General features: G+C 44.6%; 1 protein-coding gene across 2 annotated transcripts in view; it reads left to right on the top strand.

The window, feature by feature from the left end:
* The window catches only part of INPP5A (inositol polyphosphate-5-phosphatase A), a 193,947-nt gene that overhangs the window by 38,534 nt on the left and 138,348 nt on the right, over positions 1 to 17,065 (top strand). For both annotated transcript variants that reach the window (XM_051618458.1, XM_051618459.1), the window contains exon 2: positions 9,383 to 9,424. In XM_051618458.1, the coding sequence (XP_051474418.1) occupies positions 9,383 to 9,424 (42 nt within the window). The remainder of the gene's footprint in view (positions 1 to 9,382; positions 9,425 to 17,065) is intronic.

Genomic DNA, 17,065 nt, shown 5'->3' with positions numbered 1-17,065 from the left:
GAAGCCTTTGCTTCTCTTTTTTTAATTTTTGTTAACAACTGATGATAGTGACTCTGGTATCACTGTTGCCCATTATTTGATGCAAATGTAGAAGCTGAGGAAAGAGGGTGCCTCTGTAAGTGATGTTGGTTTGCAGGTTATCAAGCAATTAAAAAAAAAAGTAATATAAATGACTAACGTGGTGAGTTTACTAATTGCCAGCTTCTGTCAGGGCAGGCATAGATGAATGACAAAGGGCCAGAGGAGCATTTGGGTGTTTGAGTGTGGTTACGTATTTACACTCACCCTCTTGGCGACGGGGAATGTTTTCCAGGTGCTGGTCAGCTCAGCCTGGCGCTGGCTGGGAAGCGTTAGCAGGGTGAGCCTGCAGTGCTGCCCGTGGAGGAGGCTCCGAGATGACTCTGAAAGCCTCCAGCTCTGCTTCACCTGCAGGGCGTTTTTGCAGAGCCGGCACTGCCCGTGGGGAGGAGCCGAGTGCCTTGTGCTGTCCCGGAGGGGTCCAGCCCCGGGCAGGCAGCATCCGTGGCCAGTGACTGTGTCAAAGCCTCCCTGGCACCCAGAGCTCCCGAGGGCAGCGCGTCCCTTTCTGCCCCTCGTGCTGCTGTGCTGCCCCTGCGTGCACCAGCTGCTTGGGTAGAGGCACTCGCTGTCAGTGCAGGTAGGATGGGGAAAAATGTGTTGGCATAACCTGATGTCACTCCTTGTTCTGCCTCAGTCCTCTCTGCAAAGCTCTCAAATCCATGTCTCAGCTCAGGCATGTTCTGCTTTCGGCAGAGATGGGCACAAACATGTTTGACAGGAGTTGCTGTACCAGAGTCTTGCTATGCAACTCATGGGCTTCTCTGCTGATTTGCCTTCTCCAGAGCATGTCTGGCACTGGTGGTTAGGCAGAAGCTGAGCGAGGAGCAGACCTTGCAGAGGGGCTGTTCTGGTGTCATGCTGACCTGCTGTGTGCGGTACTTGGTGTTTGCTCTGGAGCTGGAATGCTGTGATATCTTGAAGTGCAGTTTTCATCTTTGTACTTGGGAGTTATGAAAGGTCTTACAAACTTGTGTATTGTATGTGATTCATAAACTTTTTCCTGAGATTTAGTTGTTCATATGGATGATAGATGGCTGTTAGTCACTGCCTTTGAATCATCCTCTATTGAATGCAGGCATTGTTCATACTGAATTAGGTGACCAGTTTCAAGTTTGTCGTGTAGACTTTGTTTTTTCCATTGGTAATGAGTGGTTTTCTTTTTTGTTCCTTTCCTTTTTCTTTGAAATGTATTTATTGGCTGGACTTCTTGTTCTGCTATGCCCATGGAGTTCAGGAGGGATTCTTGAATATCCACATTGAGAACCAAAGACAGAGCTACTGTTCCAGACAGGAGAGAAAGCTGCCAGTGCTGTTCAACAGCACCGTATGTCACTGGTTTTCACGTCGCTGTGGTGTGTTCTCCTGCAGATGTTCACCCTCACAGCAAAGCTCCCATGGTCAGCCCCATCTACCTGACGCTGCCCGCTTGGCTCTGCTGTGTCCAGCCTGGGGTCCTACACAGCTGCAGCACCCTGGAGGCACTTCCAGATCTGCAGATTTGGGGCCTGGTGCTGCAGCAGGTTTCTGCTGAGCTGCTGTTTCCCATCTGCAGGCGATGCAGACGCTCGCAGGGCCATGCAGTGCCATGCTCTTGCCTTGTGCACTCAGACAGCTGAGCTGTTGCCTGGAAGAAATTCACTGCAAATGCCACAGTCAGGTACCTTTCTCCAAGGGCAGGGCTGGGGTTGCTGGTTATTGGGGTGTCTGTCTGGGCTGCCCCAGCTGTGGGCTGCAGCCACCAGCTGTGGCAGCCTGTGGTTTCTCTGCCAGGTCCATCAGGTGGCAGCTCCTGGTGCTCTGCAGGATGCCTGTCCATGCAGAAGGCCTTTGTCCTGACCCCTCAGTGCCAGTGTTCAGAGTCGTGCTAAGGCCCTGCTCCTCTGCCTCACCCAGTGCTGTGGACAGGACACTCAGCCCTTCAAAATCTCCAGGCTTAATTCCAAGGGTCAGTTACATCCTCTGGTGGAGGCATTGACCTGCTCTCTGCCAAAGAGTGCCCCACAGCTTCCCCCAAAATCTGAAGGCTCAGTTGCTCATCTGCTGCTTCCTCTGACAGACCCGCTGTCTCTGGCCTCTCTCCTGCTTGCTGTTCGTGGAGCTGTATTTCTGTGCTCTGGAGGTGTATGGATGCTCAGCTGTGCCTTTGTTCCTCTAAGGCCACATCAGTGTCTTGGCTGTTCGAAAGCCAGAGGTTTGTCAAAACTATTTGTGAAGGGTACAGTTGGGTTCAGTTGTGCAAGAGATAATTGCTGAAGCTTAGTGTTAGTGGCAAGTTTTTCTTTTGCTTTTTAAAGTGCTGTTGTGGCATTTGCCTCAACAGCTGAAGCTGCTGAAGAGCTAGAACCTGTTTCAGCTGCTGCTCATCAGGTGTCCACTTCTAGCCTTGATTTTGTGGAGATATGTTTGATCTTTTTGTTTGTTAGTTTTGGGGTCTTCTCATAACCTGTTATGTTGGTTTCAAGGCTAGTGAGGTCCTGAGGGTTTGGGAGATCTTGTCTAGACAGGAATCCTGACACTATGTGCTACCATCACTTTTTAGGAGTTAAAGGAAGGCGGCTCATTCTCCTCCCCTGTCTGGTGTTGTTAGAGATGAGACTAAATCCTGACCTTGCGATCAGTTGCAGTGCACACCTCTTTATCTCCAGCTCCTTTGAAGAGGAAGGCACCTTCAGTTTGATTACATAATTCCTGATATTTTCCTAAGATGTGGCCAGAACAGTTTATTTACTCTAACAGGTTACTCTTTGCTGTGGTTGTTTTAGGCTGCATTCCCTGTTTGCTGCTGGGTTTTGAAGGCTCCATTGCTGGCTGGGCACGTCTGTCTCTTGGTGTGTCTCTCAGTCCAGGTCCATGATTTCTGTTGTTTTAAGAAGTGCCAATGTCTCGTGTGCAGAGTAGTTTGTAGGGAGCTTCAAATTATTTAGAAACACATAGCCTTCAGAACAGGTAGCAGATGCTTAGTATTTCTCTTTCAGCTTCTGGTGTTTTTGGAAGGGATCCCCCAGGCTCTTGGCTCTACTGTGGTGTCTATTTGTATACTCACCATGTATGATGTCTTGACTTAGAGCCTCTCACAGGAAGGGAGATAAACAGAGAAGATGATTTTAAAAAAAGAGGGGTTTACTGCATTTTTAGTAGATACTCAGGTTCTGCAGTGGAGGTCAGGTTGGACAGGAGAGACAAAGATGGTAATTTCCAGTGCCCTGTGAGAGGCCACTGTGCTAGGGACTGCAGCAGATAGGACTTCCATGGGCCCAGTGTGCTGCTGTGCAATGCCAAGAAACCTCTGGAGCTCAGAGTTTCAGGGAATCCCTTAGTTCACATAGGGCTCTTAGGGCTGCTTAAGTTGGGCATTTAGAGATTCAGATTGGTTCTACCTTTTGTTCAAGTCAGTGTGCCAGGTCCACCCAGCCCATTCTCCTCCGCCTTCGTTTCGGAGCTCAGTGGGTTTTCACAAAGCTAGTCAAGAATTTTTTCTTTTAGCTTAAAAAATGAGCCTATTCTTAGCTAAAAATAAGCTTCACAAAATAGAACCTGCTTTCTATAATTCATACTTTCTTCCATTTCCCTCTGAATGAAACTAAAAAGACATTTTTCCAGGCTGTTAATTTGGTTTCATTTAGTTCTCTTCCCTTTTTTTCCCTTCTGATTGAAAGGCTTCTTACCCTGTCTAAATGTCTTTTCAAAAAAGGAAAAGAGAAGATATTTCTTCCCTGTCTGAATATATTTTTGCAACAGGCTTCAAGCTTTCTTTCGGCTGTTGGGTGTAATTCTGTAGGAAATGGAAACACTGGGGAGAAGAGAGACTTACTTGTATGTTCATTTTGAAAAGCTGCTTGTTTTCGGGATATTACCAACCCATGTGGTATCCATGTGCTTACTAATTTTCTTATAAGCCTGACCAATACAGTAACCAGTGTACCATAAATAGACTTCAAATGGAAACTCAGCATGAAAAGAGGCTGTTTTAGTGGGATTTGGAATTCCAGGAAAAGGTCAAAACAGCTTTTAATTGAAGGGAGCAGTGGGGCGCGGTACGCGTGTCCTGTTATTTTAACGTGGATCCCATGTGGTTCTGCAGTCAGAAAGAAGTCATGCTTGTTTTGGGGTAGGGTTGCTATTTGTGGCTCTGTTTAGTCAAAATGTGTGCCCTTAGGTGGAATGGTAGGAGGAAACCAGCACCCGGATCCCCAGGGCTCTGGGGTGTTTGCTGAGCTCAGCTACAGCACCATGGCCTGAAGAACAGGGAGCTTGCCAAGCTGCTGTGTGCTCCTGGGGAGGGAGCCTGCAGACATCTGCTCAGCTCCTGAGCGCTGCTGAAAGCAGGCAGGTGCCCCTGGGGGAGGTGCTGGGCAACCTTGGGGCTCCCCAAGAGCTGGACTGGGCAGCCCAGGGCCCTGAGGGAGGAGGTGCTTACTCCCCAAAAGCACTGGATGCTTGGGAGAGAGACTCCTCCTGAAAGGATGCCCAGACCTTTGTCTTGCACCTTTCTTCAGTCTTTCCTGGCGTTGCTGGAGCCCAAGAGCATGAGCTGAGCTGTGCATGGGCACGGGAGAAGGACCTGGAGGAAGAAGCCAGGAGGCTGTTAGAGTGGGGTTTGGATTAGTGAATGGGGAGAGATCAGTGTGCCAGCTGATGGGTGTGAAAGGATTTAGCTCTGAGGACAAGGAAAAGATTAATTCCAGTTACATTACAAAAAGAATGAGATAATTTAATGAAGGACAGAGTGTGGAGAGAAAGGCTGGGGAAAAAAGCCAAAGTCTGGAAGACATGAAATATAACATTCCTAATTTTATACAGGAAAGAACAAAAAAAAAGAGGAAGATGAATTATCTCTCCACTTGATTGTTATCTTCAGTCCTTCAAAACTGAATTTTTTTTCACTTATGCAGTGGTGACCAGGGAGGGATTGAGGCAGAGGACTAGATCACAGCTTTTGGCCACAGTGATAAGGACAGAAGGGATGTGACTGTGTCATGGGAGGGGGCACGGTGGTGGGGAACACAGCAGGGTCTATCCTGTGGCCAAGGAGAGGAGTGGGGTTGGCTGGGTCCTGTGGGATCAGGCCAGGCATGAGGCACAGCCATGGGGGCTCCAAAACTCGTGGTCCTGTGCAGAGGAGCCCTTGTTGGCAGCCCAAAACGACCTCATTAGCACTCTTATCTCCTGAAATTACCTGCCAAGGGACTTGACTAGCGTCTTCCAGTGCTGTTTCTGCTGCCCTGACTTGTTTCTGTCACCACTTCTTCAAGCCTTCCTGTTCACTGGGATCCCAAAAGGAATTACTCTGCAGAGAGCTTTATTCTGCACCCATTTGTGTTATTTCATTGGGCTCTTGCCACCTGCTGTCCTTTCTTTCAGAAACTCTCAGTTGTGAACTGTGATAATCAGTCAGCCCCTTAGTTCTTACCTAGGATGGTTCAGTTAACAACCCTTTCAGAGTTAACTCCTTTAGACCAGCCCCTTGGCGCTGGCTGTTCAGCCTGGCTTTGGCGCCTGGTGGCCCTGCTGCCATCTCCTGCCTGCAACTTGGTGTTCTTGTTGTGCTGCTCAGATGAGGAGAAAGGCAGGAGGAAAACAGGAAGGTCCTACAGCTTTTGGTGACTTGCTTCATCTCATTGTACCTGGCTTAGTTCTGGAATTATTTTTATGAATGCCTTCCCCCTTGAGACTTTGTGCTATGCTGTGATTAGTTTAAAGGGGCGTGCAGGCAAGCAAAGTAGTAAAATTAGGTGTAACTTCTACTTAGTGACCTGGATTCAGTTTTCCTCTTTCTGTTTGAGCACTGGCCAGTGCCAGAAAATCTAAAATATGATGGGTGTCAGGAGGGGTTACATTGGCAGGGTTTGGAGCTGTGGGGAGTTTTGTTCCGCAGCAGTCAGGTTTGGACTGTCCCAGCTGTTGGTGGGATGGTGTCCTTTCTTCTTGAGCTGAAGCTCTTGATGTACCTGGTGAAAGTGGATGGCAACTCTATGGAGAATATAGGCCACTGGCTTCCGGGTAGTGATTGTTGCAGTTAATAAAGAGAAAAGAAAGCCTTTTTAAAATCCAACCAAATAAAAAACCCAAACACTAAAGCACTGTTCAGCCACATGAATCTGTTTGCAGGCTGTTCCTGCTTTTTCACAAATGCATGAGTTGGTAGATGCTGTAACAGCTCAGTGTGGCAACAGGAGTGCTATTAGTGGCTTTTATTTTAGTCATCACTTGTGGCTGACTCCTGCTTCTGTTCAGAAGACGTTCCTGGTCTACCCAGAAAATGTAGCTGCTGTAGATTTCTTTTTTATAATTCTGAGATCTTGAATTTTCTAGGGAGTTCTGAGTTTTCTGTACATATTTGTACCTCCTCCAGAGGAAGGTGTGGGTTGATACAGTGGTGCTCTCTATTTATGATACCTGTCATCCAGGGGTCTCCAAGCTGTAATGAAGACAGCAAGGAGATAGTATTGCCCACCTCGTCCCAGGCTGGGTAGGGGGATGCTGGGGGTCGTGGAAGATTTGGGTCATTGTAGAAGAGTTGTGTCATGGTAGAAGAATTGGGTAAGCTTTGGGTCACGGTGCGCTGTGAGGAGCCTCTGCAGGTTGGTCAGCTGAGGGACTGGTGTCACTGCTCAGGATTTCATTCGGCAAATTTTTCAATATTTGATCCGATTTCTCAAAAACAATCTCATGCAGCATATGGGAGGTAGGAGCAGAGCTGCTGGAGGGCCCTGGAGCTGTCTCGTCAATTTCCCTCTGATGAACTGGGTTGTTTTCATGTTTAATCTTACAATGTTTTTGTTTAGTCATGTAGCAAATGGGGGACCTTTTACCACTTGCAGTTGTATTTAAAAACAAAAGTAAGATTGTGCTTTATTTTCCCCCCTGGGATTCCTCAAGTATGAATAACTTGCTTCAAATATTCCTGATTGGTAAGCATTTTTTCTCCCTTAAAATGCTGTAGCTAAAATAAATTGATGTGAATAGCTGCACCATCCTTATTTACACATTTGCAGTCTGGTTTGACTGAAAATGTCAAAACACACTAAGTTAAAATCTCATGGTTGTGTGTAACATAGACTGTGTCTGAAAGGAGGGGAGGCTCTGGGTGGAGGGCCCTGTGCTCTGATGCGTTTGCCTCAAGTTTGGGTTTGCATTCTTGGAGATGCTGTGTCACCATCACTAAGCTCCTGCCTGTAAGTGTAGGCTGAAATGGGGTTTGGTTTGCTTTAGTGGGTTTACAAAAATGTCTGACTTGTGTTAATTTTGGATTGTTCTTAAAACCTAAGAGGTCCCCAGGACATTTTGTGATTGGCATAAATAAAACAGAGGAGTGAGGAGTTCGTGGGGTTTGTTTGTTTGTTAACATGAAAATTGCCTATTACCTACTGAACAAGGCCACACTTTCTGTTTTGAAAATAAACACCCAGCACTGCTGCAGTCTGCTCATGGCCTAACCCCAGACTTGCTTACCTAGTTCTCGTAACTACCAGAGAAGTTTAATCGGAAGTTTCGCAATACTCGAGATCTTGCTTTCTTTATAGTTTGAATCTGGCCTTTTGGTTTAGATCATAAACAAATCGTATACAAAGCATGTTCCCAGTTCATACTTGTTCTGTAGAGTGATTTAAACAAACAAATCCTGTGCTGCCTCCATCACTTTAGGTTAGAAGGCAGCTGGAAATCACTGCAGCTTCTGGGTTGTTTGTTGTCATGTTGCTGCTTTTATAAAAGCAACAATCTACTTTGCATTTACTTGGTGGGGTGTCTCATTAAGTGCAGAATGAGTAGGAAAAGAGTTAAACTGCTAAAGAAACAGTTAATGAGACTGTTTTTAGAGAGACTGTTTTATTGCCAGCCTGGCTGCCTTCAGGTTTGTTTGTGTCTGCATCTTCCTTATTCAGGCTCTGAGATGTAGCAGTCGGGCCGAGGGGAAGGGCATGGCTGGGAGACACGAGTGTTTTGCTTGGTGTGTTTATTGACTGGAGATGTCCCTGAGCTGGGGCCAAGATGAGTCCTGGTTGGCTGCAGGCACAGGGTGAGGGGCTGCGGGAGACACTGGGGAGGTCCAGACTAGATAAAAAAGATTGTTCCTAAGGGGGGAAGACTTCCCTCTTTACCAGTCACAGATACCTGAGTTCCAGAACTGTTAAGAGCTGAGTGATCAACAAAAGGGAGGTGATGGATAGCAAGGGACAAACGTGGCACTTTCTTCCCCTTATCTTTCAGAAAACTCTTGTAGACCTGGTCAGCTTACAGGTGAGCTCTAGACATTTGTAGGCAAAAGATATAATATTTTATTATTGGACTACTTATAAATCTTTGTAGCCTCCTGTGGGAAAATCTTCATGCAAAAAGCAGTTGATATAAATCAGTAAATTTCAGGTAGTAAGATCAAATCCAACCATTTAGCAGTAAAACCCTTGGTGGGAAAGCAGAGCAGGACAGACATTTCATGCCTGAGAGTTTGCCTGCAGGCAGCTGGTGTCATGGCTGTTACTAAAGGGACAATGTTGAGGCATCTCTCTGGTTATCAGTTCAGTATGTTCTGCTGCCTCCCACAGATAATGTACGTTCCTGCTGTTTCTGGGAGAGAAAAGTCTGATTTGGGTTTTATTCCCTGCAGTCATGCAAAAATTTATCCATAAGTCGTGTTGAAGATAAAACTCAACAAATATTTCTCTTGTAGCTGGGTATTTGATGTGTGAAAATGAGTTATGCCCCTCCATAATCATGGGGGTGGGCTCTGTTTCTGAGAAGGCAGGACCATGTACTTACCATGTGTTTACAGCTTCAGTTTTCATGACTTCTGTAGCAACCTTGTAACGCTTCTCCCGGTTTGTCCTGGTCTGGAGCTCTAAGGTGCTCCAGCATCTCACCAAAGCATGGTTGTCCCTCTGAGCCAGCTACTTAGAAGTCAATCCATGTAGCTGGAAACTCGGATTGCAAGAGCTGGGAATCAGCAGTTCACGTGAAGTTTTTGATGTCCAGCCAATCAATGTGTACTTTTAAAAGCACGTATTTCAATATGTATCAAGTCCATCAATTTAATTGCTTGATAACTGCACGTGTGTGTGAATGTTGTGAAGTTCTACGCAAAATGAACTGTGTAAGTGAAAATCTGAGAAGAGACTCAGAAACAGAAAGGGGAGGTCTGTCCATTGGCGCTTGAGGAGGAACATCCTCATGTTTGTACTTTTTTCTTTTAATTGTTAAAAAAATCTTTGCACTTGAATGCACTGAAGAAAGCAATAGGTGTTGATATATTATAAAAATACATTGCTCTTATTCTTAATTAGTTTTTGTCTTTTGTTTTTTTCAGCCAGAAAACTTACAGAAGAATTGGCTTCGGGAATTTTATCAGGTAAGGAAAAACTTACTTTTCTCATGGAGTTCTGTGCCCATTTGCTTATTGGCTTAATAAGTAAAGATCCTTTGCTTTGTGAAGTTTAAGTCAGTAACTATTTTATAGTCAAGAACAGTTCTAAAAAATGTCTTTCTGGATTTCTAAGTAATGATTATAAAAGTTCAGCATATAAACATAATTTGTTCTCATTGACAGTCCTCTGCCTTAGGAGGCTTGATATTTTATAAAAAGTACTTTAGTTTGGCATGAAACAGTCTGTTAAGTCTCCTGAGTACGAAATAGGTTTGTGTAATTTTTTAAATTCTGTTGTGAAGTCCAATTTACATGTATATGGAAATTTAACCATTTCTGACGTTGGTTTGCAATTTGTCAGTCTTGCTGCCTGCTCTTTCCTGAAAATGTTCTTGTTTAGGCAATGTGGAAATGTTGAAAAAGTGTTGTAAACTTTGGGTGTGGTTTTTTTAAGCATAAAAGCCGCCTTAACGCAGTGTTGTTGCAGTAGAGACTTGTTTGACTTGCTGAGGCCCTGCAGAGACATGTCGAGAAGCCTTGGGAGATGAGCAGGGGTGGATGGGGACATGTCATCCCTGCCAAGTTGTGGGAAGGGCTCTGCTAGAGCCCATTGATCCCAGGTTATTTTATTGTACATCTATTAAAAACAGTCAAAGCAACAATATTCTGCTGATGAAGTTTTAAAGTGAAATTGTTCACAGAAAAAATTACCAGCAGTATTTTATCTTTTGCTGCTTTGTAACTGACAAAGTCCTGTAGTTATGTGTCTGGTCAGACAGGTGATTGCAATGTTGTAATTCTATTGCAATGTTGTAAAATACTGCAGTTAGCTTTTTCTTGCAAGTTGAATGGATTTGCAAAAATCTGAGGTGCAGTAATCAGTCTTAGATTCCTCACTATCTGCCAGCTTCACAACAGATTCATCTGTTTATTTTTCCTCTGCTACCTTGATTGATTACTGCCACATGTACACAGTGCTCAAACTGTTCAGGCTCTCTCAGCTAAGTCTGTTGTAAACCCTCTCCACAGATTCAGGAAAGACTTCCTATGAAGAAAATAAAATACACATTAAGTACATTTAAATAGCCTTTTTCTTCCTCTCTGCATCACTGCACATCTTAGAGCATCTCATTATTTATGCACCTGGATCAAGGACATGTTTGCTTGTTACTGAAGTGGGGTGGGCTCTATGGAAACACCTTCAGATAGTTTGTGGAAAACAGGAAGAGAAGGGGAAAAGAATGAACTGCAAGTATCCTAGAGCAGGGACCACTGGCATGTAACTGGATGTGGTTTGTCTTTGGTCCAGTGAATGTCTACAAAATTCAAAATAGGAAGAAAATTAAGACTCCTGTGGCCAGTCAAGTTAATTGCTGCAGCGGTTTTGCCATGTCCATCCCCCCTCTCTCTGCCCCTGCCCTCCATATCTGCAATCTGAGGAAGCTGTATTTAAAATAGAAACTAAAAAGACCAAGAAGGGTAGGGAGGGGGGAGAAGTTACCATTTCTGCTTATCCCTGGTTCTAGCCAGGCAGTCCTCAGCCTGTTGGGAGGAGCAGTGCCCTGCTGCAGCCTTGAACCCTTCCTCTCTCCAGCCTGAGCAGCAGGGTGGCTGGTTACTCTGTGTTCGCAGACGCAGTAGGAAGTGGAATAAAACTTTATTAAAAGCTCCTTAGGGAAGAGACTAACACGCCTGTGCCAAAAGTAGCAGAGCCCAGCCCTGATATCAGGCCAGGCAGCAACCCAGAAGCTTCAGGACAGCTTTTCTGTGAGTCCTGCAGGCTGTGTCGAAAGCCCCTGCACACTGACGTGCCTCACAAGGACTGGAAAATGACTCTTCGTGTTTCTTCGTAAACTTGAAACCCAGATAAACCGCAGACCACATTTTTTTCCATTCTTCTGAGGAATTCAATTTGCATATGTAGTTGTGTCAGTACAGCTTGCATAACTTGTGAGGATGGAGTCCTTCTGTAAGCAGTCAAAATAATCTCCCCAAAAAAGGAAGGGAAATTGCCACTCTTAAGTTTAAAATATTTCTAGAAATTAAACCCATAATGGAAACATGTCTTTGAATTGATGCCAAAGAACATAAAAGTGAAGGAGCATTTGGGGGAGCTTGTTTTTAAGTTCTGGCAAGAGATTTTAATTACTATGATAGGTGAATACAAGTCAATTTATGTACTATGTTGTATGCATTTCTGAGAATATGGCAGCATATGGTGGACTAAAATAACATTGAAATGTCACATACTAAAATTTTTAAACTTCTGCCATTGATCTACAAATATCCTACGTTATTACCATGAAAAATATGGGTGATCTAATGCTGTTAAATTAAACAGTTTGCCCAAGAAATGCAAACAGGAAAAAATATTTTCAATAAACTATCAGGGTTGTTTTTAATGACAGTTTACAATGGAGCAGTACATAAAGTAGCATACTGCTTGATTGCTTTTGTTGGCAACACAGTTGGTACAGCTGGGATGTTCTTTTCCCTGATGTTTTCCTTGGATAATTGGTCTCTGGTCTTGTGAAAGTGGAGCCTGCCTTTTGGGTGACATCTGACTTTATAGTTTAAAATGTATGTAACTATAAAATATCTGATAATTTTTTATCAGTTCACTATTATTTGCTATTTCCCCCTCCCCCCACCCTGGGAAATACAAGGTGAAGGAAGAGTTCAACTGGACTGGGTTCTGGATATTTATAGGTATTGGCTGCTGGTGTGCTCCCCAGAGGAGGTGCTGGTGGGGCCTTTCCCACGCACCTCGTGTAGCCCTGGAGGAGCTGGTGCCCTTGACGTGCCACTGACAACAACAGCCTTGAGGGGGAAGGGGTGGCCTCATCTCAAACTTGCTTGCTTCCCATTGCCAGATCTATAGTGAAGCTTTTCCTCCTCACTGCTCTGCTTTTTCCATTTGATCCGATGGGTGAATACATGGCATTCATTTGAGGGCTTCATTAATGCTTTTTCGTATGGAATGAGCCATGGGCATTTTTTTCCCATTCCCTGTAGATAAACAAGAGGGCTTGAAGCCAGCCAGCTTTTGCAAAAAAAGCAAGTCAGCATTTCTAGTAGTGCTGTAGATGTGAGATGCTTTAGGAACAAGAAAAAGCTTCTGAAGGACCAATCTACCTGTCTGTGAATATTTAACAAACTGATCAAAGTGCATCCTCTAATTGTAACACAGTATCATCAAAAACATTCACCAGGTGATTCATAGAATCATAGGATGCCAGGTTGGAAGGGACCTCAAGCATCACCTGGTTCAACCTTTCTAGGTACTACTGTAATTTATATCAGATGGCTCAGCACCCTGTCAGAATGAGACTTAAAACTGTCCAATGTAAGGGAATCCACCACTTCCCTTGGGAGACTGTTCCAGTGTTTGTCCTCATGGGGAAAAAATTACCTCTTGTGTCCAATCGGAATCTCCCCAGAAGCAACTTGTGCCCGTGACCACCTGTCTCTTCCATGTGACTCCTTGTAAACAGGGAGTCTCCATCTTTTTGGTAGCCACCCTTTAAGGACTGGAACATGGTGATAGGGTCTCCCTGGAGCCTTCTTTTCTCAAGGCTTGATGCTGTTCAGAAGGTGCAGTCTAAGTGGTTTTACAAGAAGCTACTTTTCTGGTCCTCAGTTAAAAAAAACAAAACCAAACCAAACAAAAACCAATGACAAACAACAACAACAACCACAACAAACAAACAGAAAAAAACACCAACAGAAGCTATGGCTGAAAGATAAATGTCCCTGAAAATAAGGGCATAGTGGAATAAAATATCTATGAGAAAAGAGGTCCAGCCTACTGAGCAATACGTTTAGGGAAAGAGAACCATCAAGCAGCAACCTTTTTGATAAAAATCAGGTAAATATTACAGGGGGAATAAAGAGAAGACAATTTGCCTCCTTAAAGGGAGGCAGAATTTTGTGAAGCCCTACTGCTGGTTATTAGGCCCCATCTCTCTTAATTGTGAGTAGTTACTGGTAACTTGAATCTTGCATGTTTTTGTGGGGACTCCCATCCTCTTTTCAGTAAAAATTCAACTGGGAGGGAAGGTGGCTGCTGGGAGGAGAGGGAAGACAGATGGAGAGAGCAGTGATTTGGAGCATTTTGTGTGTGATGGGGAGGAGTTTAGCACTTAACAGAAATGGGATGGTTTGATGAACTAGATGTTATGCAAATGATACAGTATCCACAGAATATGCAAATCAGATCATTGTCCCACTTGTGCAAAGTGCTCAGTAGCCAGGTTCACAGCCATAATGTCAGTTTCCAGGAAGAGTACACAAGGGGAAAAAGAAGCTTCAAGACATCCAAGAAGCAGTTTGCAATGAAAGGCCGTAGGGGCATACAGAGTTTATTTACTTACTTTGGGTTATTGTTTTTCTTCCCCCCCCACCCCCCTTCCTTCCATATCCCTGGTACTGTTTTCAACTGCATTGTGCCCAGGGTTTGGAGCAGGAGGAGTTTAGGAGCTGGAGCTACGAAACTCTTTACTTATTTTAGTAGCAATCTTTTTATGTAGCGTTCATGGCAGATGGTCATTTTAGATGAAAATGTGGAAGCAGAGGGCTGGTTTTTCCCTGATGCAGTTTTCCATGTTGCTTAATGTGTTTGAGAGTATTTAGAGCCTTTATTTGTAGTAATACAAAAGTTAAAAGTTTACCTGAAGGCTAAAGGTCGTCTTGGTATTGCTGCATGGAAACTTTGTGTATTACCCTGTCTAAAGGAAGAAGAAGGAAAACAACAAAGACCCAGCCACTCAAAGTTTGTTAATTAGTTATTTTAGTGGACTTAATCCTGTTAGTTTAACTATCCAGGGTGACTAACTGAAACACTGTTACAGACCCCAGCAACCCCTGTGGGTTTGGATCTGGGGCCTTTTTCAGGCAGATGCTGTTCCCTGGGGCTGGGTTTCTGCTGCTGAGAATCCAGAGTGTGGGGCCGCGGGCACTTCTGGAAGCTGAGGCCTCACGGAGGGGGTTTGGGTGGGCCATCCTGGCTCCCTCGGGAAGGCTCCAGTGCTCCGGCTGCCCAGGGGACATGCCTGGCCTGGTGCTGCTGTCATGGAATCTCGTGGTGCCCAGCGTCTCGTGCCGTGACGGGGCACCTGGCAGCAGGAACCGTGGCCCCAGGCTGTGGGTCTGGGGGCACCACGGGGTGAGGAGCCATGGGTGGGCCTCTTCTCTTCCAGCTGCTTGGGTGATGGGGTGACAGGGAGGGTGTCAGCTGCTTGCCCAGCTGAGGACAGTGGCCCTGTGTTACTTTGTGAGGGGTTGAGGAAAACCCTTCGGTGTTACTTGGTGTGACCCTGGGTGTCATTACCAGTAAAGAGCTCAGAGTGCCAGTCGTGGAGAACCTCTGCAGTGGGTATCTGATCAGGAATTGCCAGTCAGTCTCTTCCTGTCCTTAGTTTGCTGCTTACCATGAAAGTACATTAAAACTTAAGTAGCAGTTGCTAGATACTGACTTTCTCAGCTGTGGTCACCCTGCGGTGTGCTGATGTGGTAATGTAGCAGAGGTGGTGGTCAGCTGTGGACACTCCAGTGTGCCTTGAGGCCCTACAGCAGTAACCCCTTCACACAGGCTCTTTCTCCTTTAAGTAGTGGCTTCATGCCCCTGCAGCAGAGCTCTGGCTTGCTCCCCTCTGCAGGTGCCAGGGGCTGCTTGGCCTCAGAAGTGCAGAGCCTTGGAGGAACGGTTCCCTGGGAGGGCAGCCAGCCTGTCCTGGCCAGCACCGTCCTGCAGGGCCACGGGCAGACCTGCGCTGGCATGGCAGCTGAAAATTCCCTTCCCTCCACCCTCTCTCCATGCTGTCCTGTGCCTCGTGTTCTTTACTGGGCTCTGAATTCAGTTATTCCATAGGCAACCTTTTTTCCTAAGGTTCCATAGGCAACCTTATTTCCAGCATTTCTTAACTGCAGAAGAGCACTCAAGTTCTAAGTGTTTCTCTGTCATGGCTAAGGATTCATATCAATAAAAGACAACTTTGCCTCAGGAACAGAGAATTTCAAAATGCTCTAACAGTAAAAACCACTATGGCTATCATCAGAGGCTCTTGAATCACATAAGAGCTAGAACTCAGATTCGTCAGTATCAGGTACAGAAATACAAGGAGCAGACTGCTGCTGCTTGACTACACACTGAAAGATACATCTTCTTTTCTTTTTCCCCTCTCTTTTCTTTTTCCCCTCTCTTTTCTTTTTCCCCTCTCTTTTCTTTTTCCCCTCTCTTTTCTTTTTCCCCTCTCTTTTCTTTTTCCCCTCTCTTTTCTTTTTCCCCTCTCTTTTCTTTTTCCCCTCTCTTTTCTTTTTCCCCTCTCTTTTCTTTTTCCCCTCTCTTTTCTTTTTCCCCTCTCTTTTCTTTTTCCCCTCTCTTTTCTTTTTCCCCTCTCTTTTCTTTTTCCCCTCTCTTTTCTTTTTCCCCTCTCTTTTCTTTTTCCCCTCTCTTTTCTTTTTCCCCTCTCTTTTCTTTTTCCCCTCTCTTTTCTTTTTCCCCTCTCTTTTCTTTTTCCCCTCTCTTTTCTTTTTCCCCTCTCTTTTCTTTTTCCCCTCTCTTTTCTTTTTCCCCTCTCTTTTCTTTTTCCCCTCTCTTTTCTTTTTCCCCTCTCTTTTCTTTTTCCCCTCTCTTTTCTTTTTCCCCTCTCTTTTCTTTTTCCCCTCTCTTTTCTTTTTCCCCTCTCTTTTCTTTTTCCCCTCTCTTTTCTTTTTCCCCTCTCTTTTCTTTTTCCCCTCTCTTTTCTTTTTCCCCTCTCTTTTCTTTTTCCCCTCTCTTTTCTTTTTCCCCTCTCTTTTCTTTTTCCCCTCTCTTTTCTTTTTCCCCTCTCTTTTCTTTTTCCCCTCTCTTTTCTTTTTCCCCTCTCTTTTCTTTTTCCCCTCTCTTTTCTTTTTCCCCTCTCTTTTCTTTTTCCCCTCTCTTTTCTTTTTCCCCTCTCTTTTCTTTTTCCCCTCTCTTTTCTTTTTCCCCTCTCTTTTCTTTTTCCCCTCTCTTTTCTTTTTCCCCTCTCTTTTCTTTTTCCCCTCTCTTTTCTTTTTCCCCTCTCTTTTCTTTTTCCCCTCTCTTTTCTTTTTCCCCTCTCTTTTCTTTTTCCCCTCTCTTTTCTTTTTCCCCTCTCTTTTCTTTTTCCCCTCTCTTTTCTTTTTCCCCTCTCTTTTCTTTTTCCCCTCTCTTTTCTTTTTCCCCTCTCTTTTCTTTTTCCCCTCTCTTTTCTTTTTCCCCTCTCTTTTCTTTTTCCCCTCTCTTTTCTTTTTCCCCTCTCTTTTCTTTTTCCCCTCTCTTTTCTTTTTCCCCTCTCTTTTCTTTTTCCCCTCTCTTTTCTTTTTCCCCTCTCTTTTCTTTTTCCCCTCTCTTTTCTTTTTCCCCTCTCTTTTCTTTTTCCCCTCTCTTTTCTTTTTCCCCTCTCTTTTCTTTTTCCCCTCTCTTTTCTTTTTCCCCTCTCTTTTCTTTTTCCCCTCTCTTTTCTTTTTCCCCTCTCTTTTCTGTTTTTTCCTTCAGACTTACAGGAATTGCAAATACTTTGAATCCTTTAGGACCACAAATGCTAAATTGACATGTACATATTTCACAGATCACAAGCAAACTAAAAGCTCATATTTTTATATTTTTACTATATTAATTTTTAT

The sequence above is a fragment of the Apus apus genome, chromosome 4, assembly GCF_020740795.1.
Source record: "Apus apus isolate bApuApu2 chromosome 4, bApuApu2.pri.cur, whole genome shotgun sequence".
Lineage (NCBI taxonomy): Eukaryota > Metazoa > Chordata > Aves > Apodiformes > Apodidae > Apus > Apus apus.
Note: the sequence above shows the minus strand (reverse complement) of the source record. Positions and strands in the feature narration are given on the sequence as shown.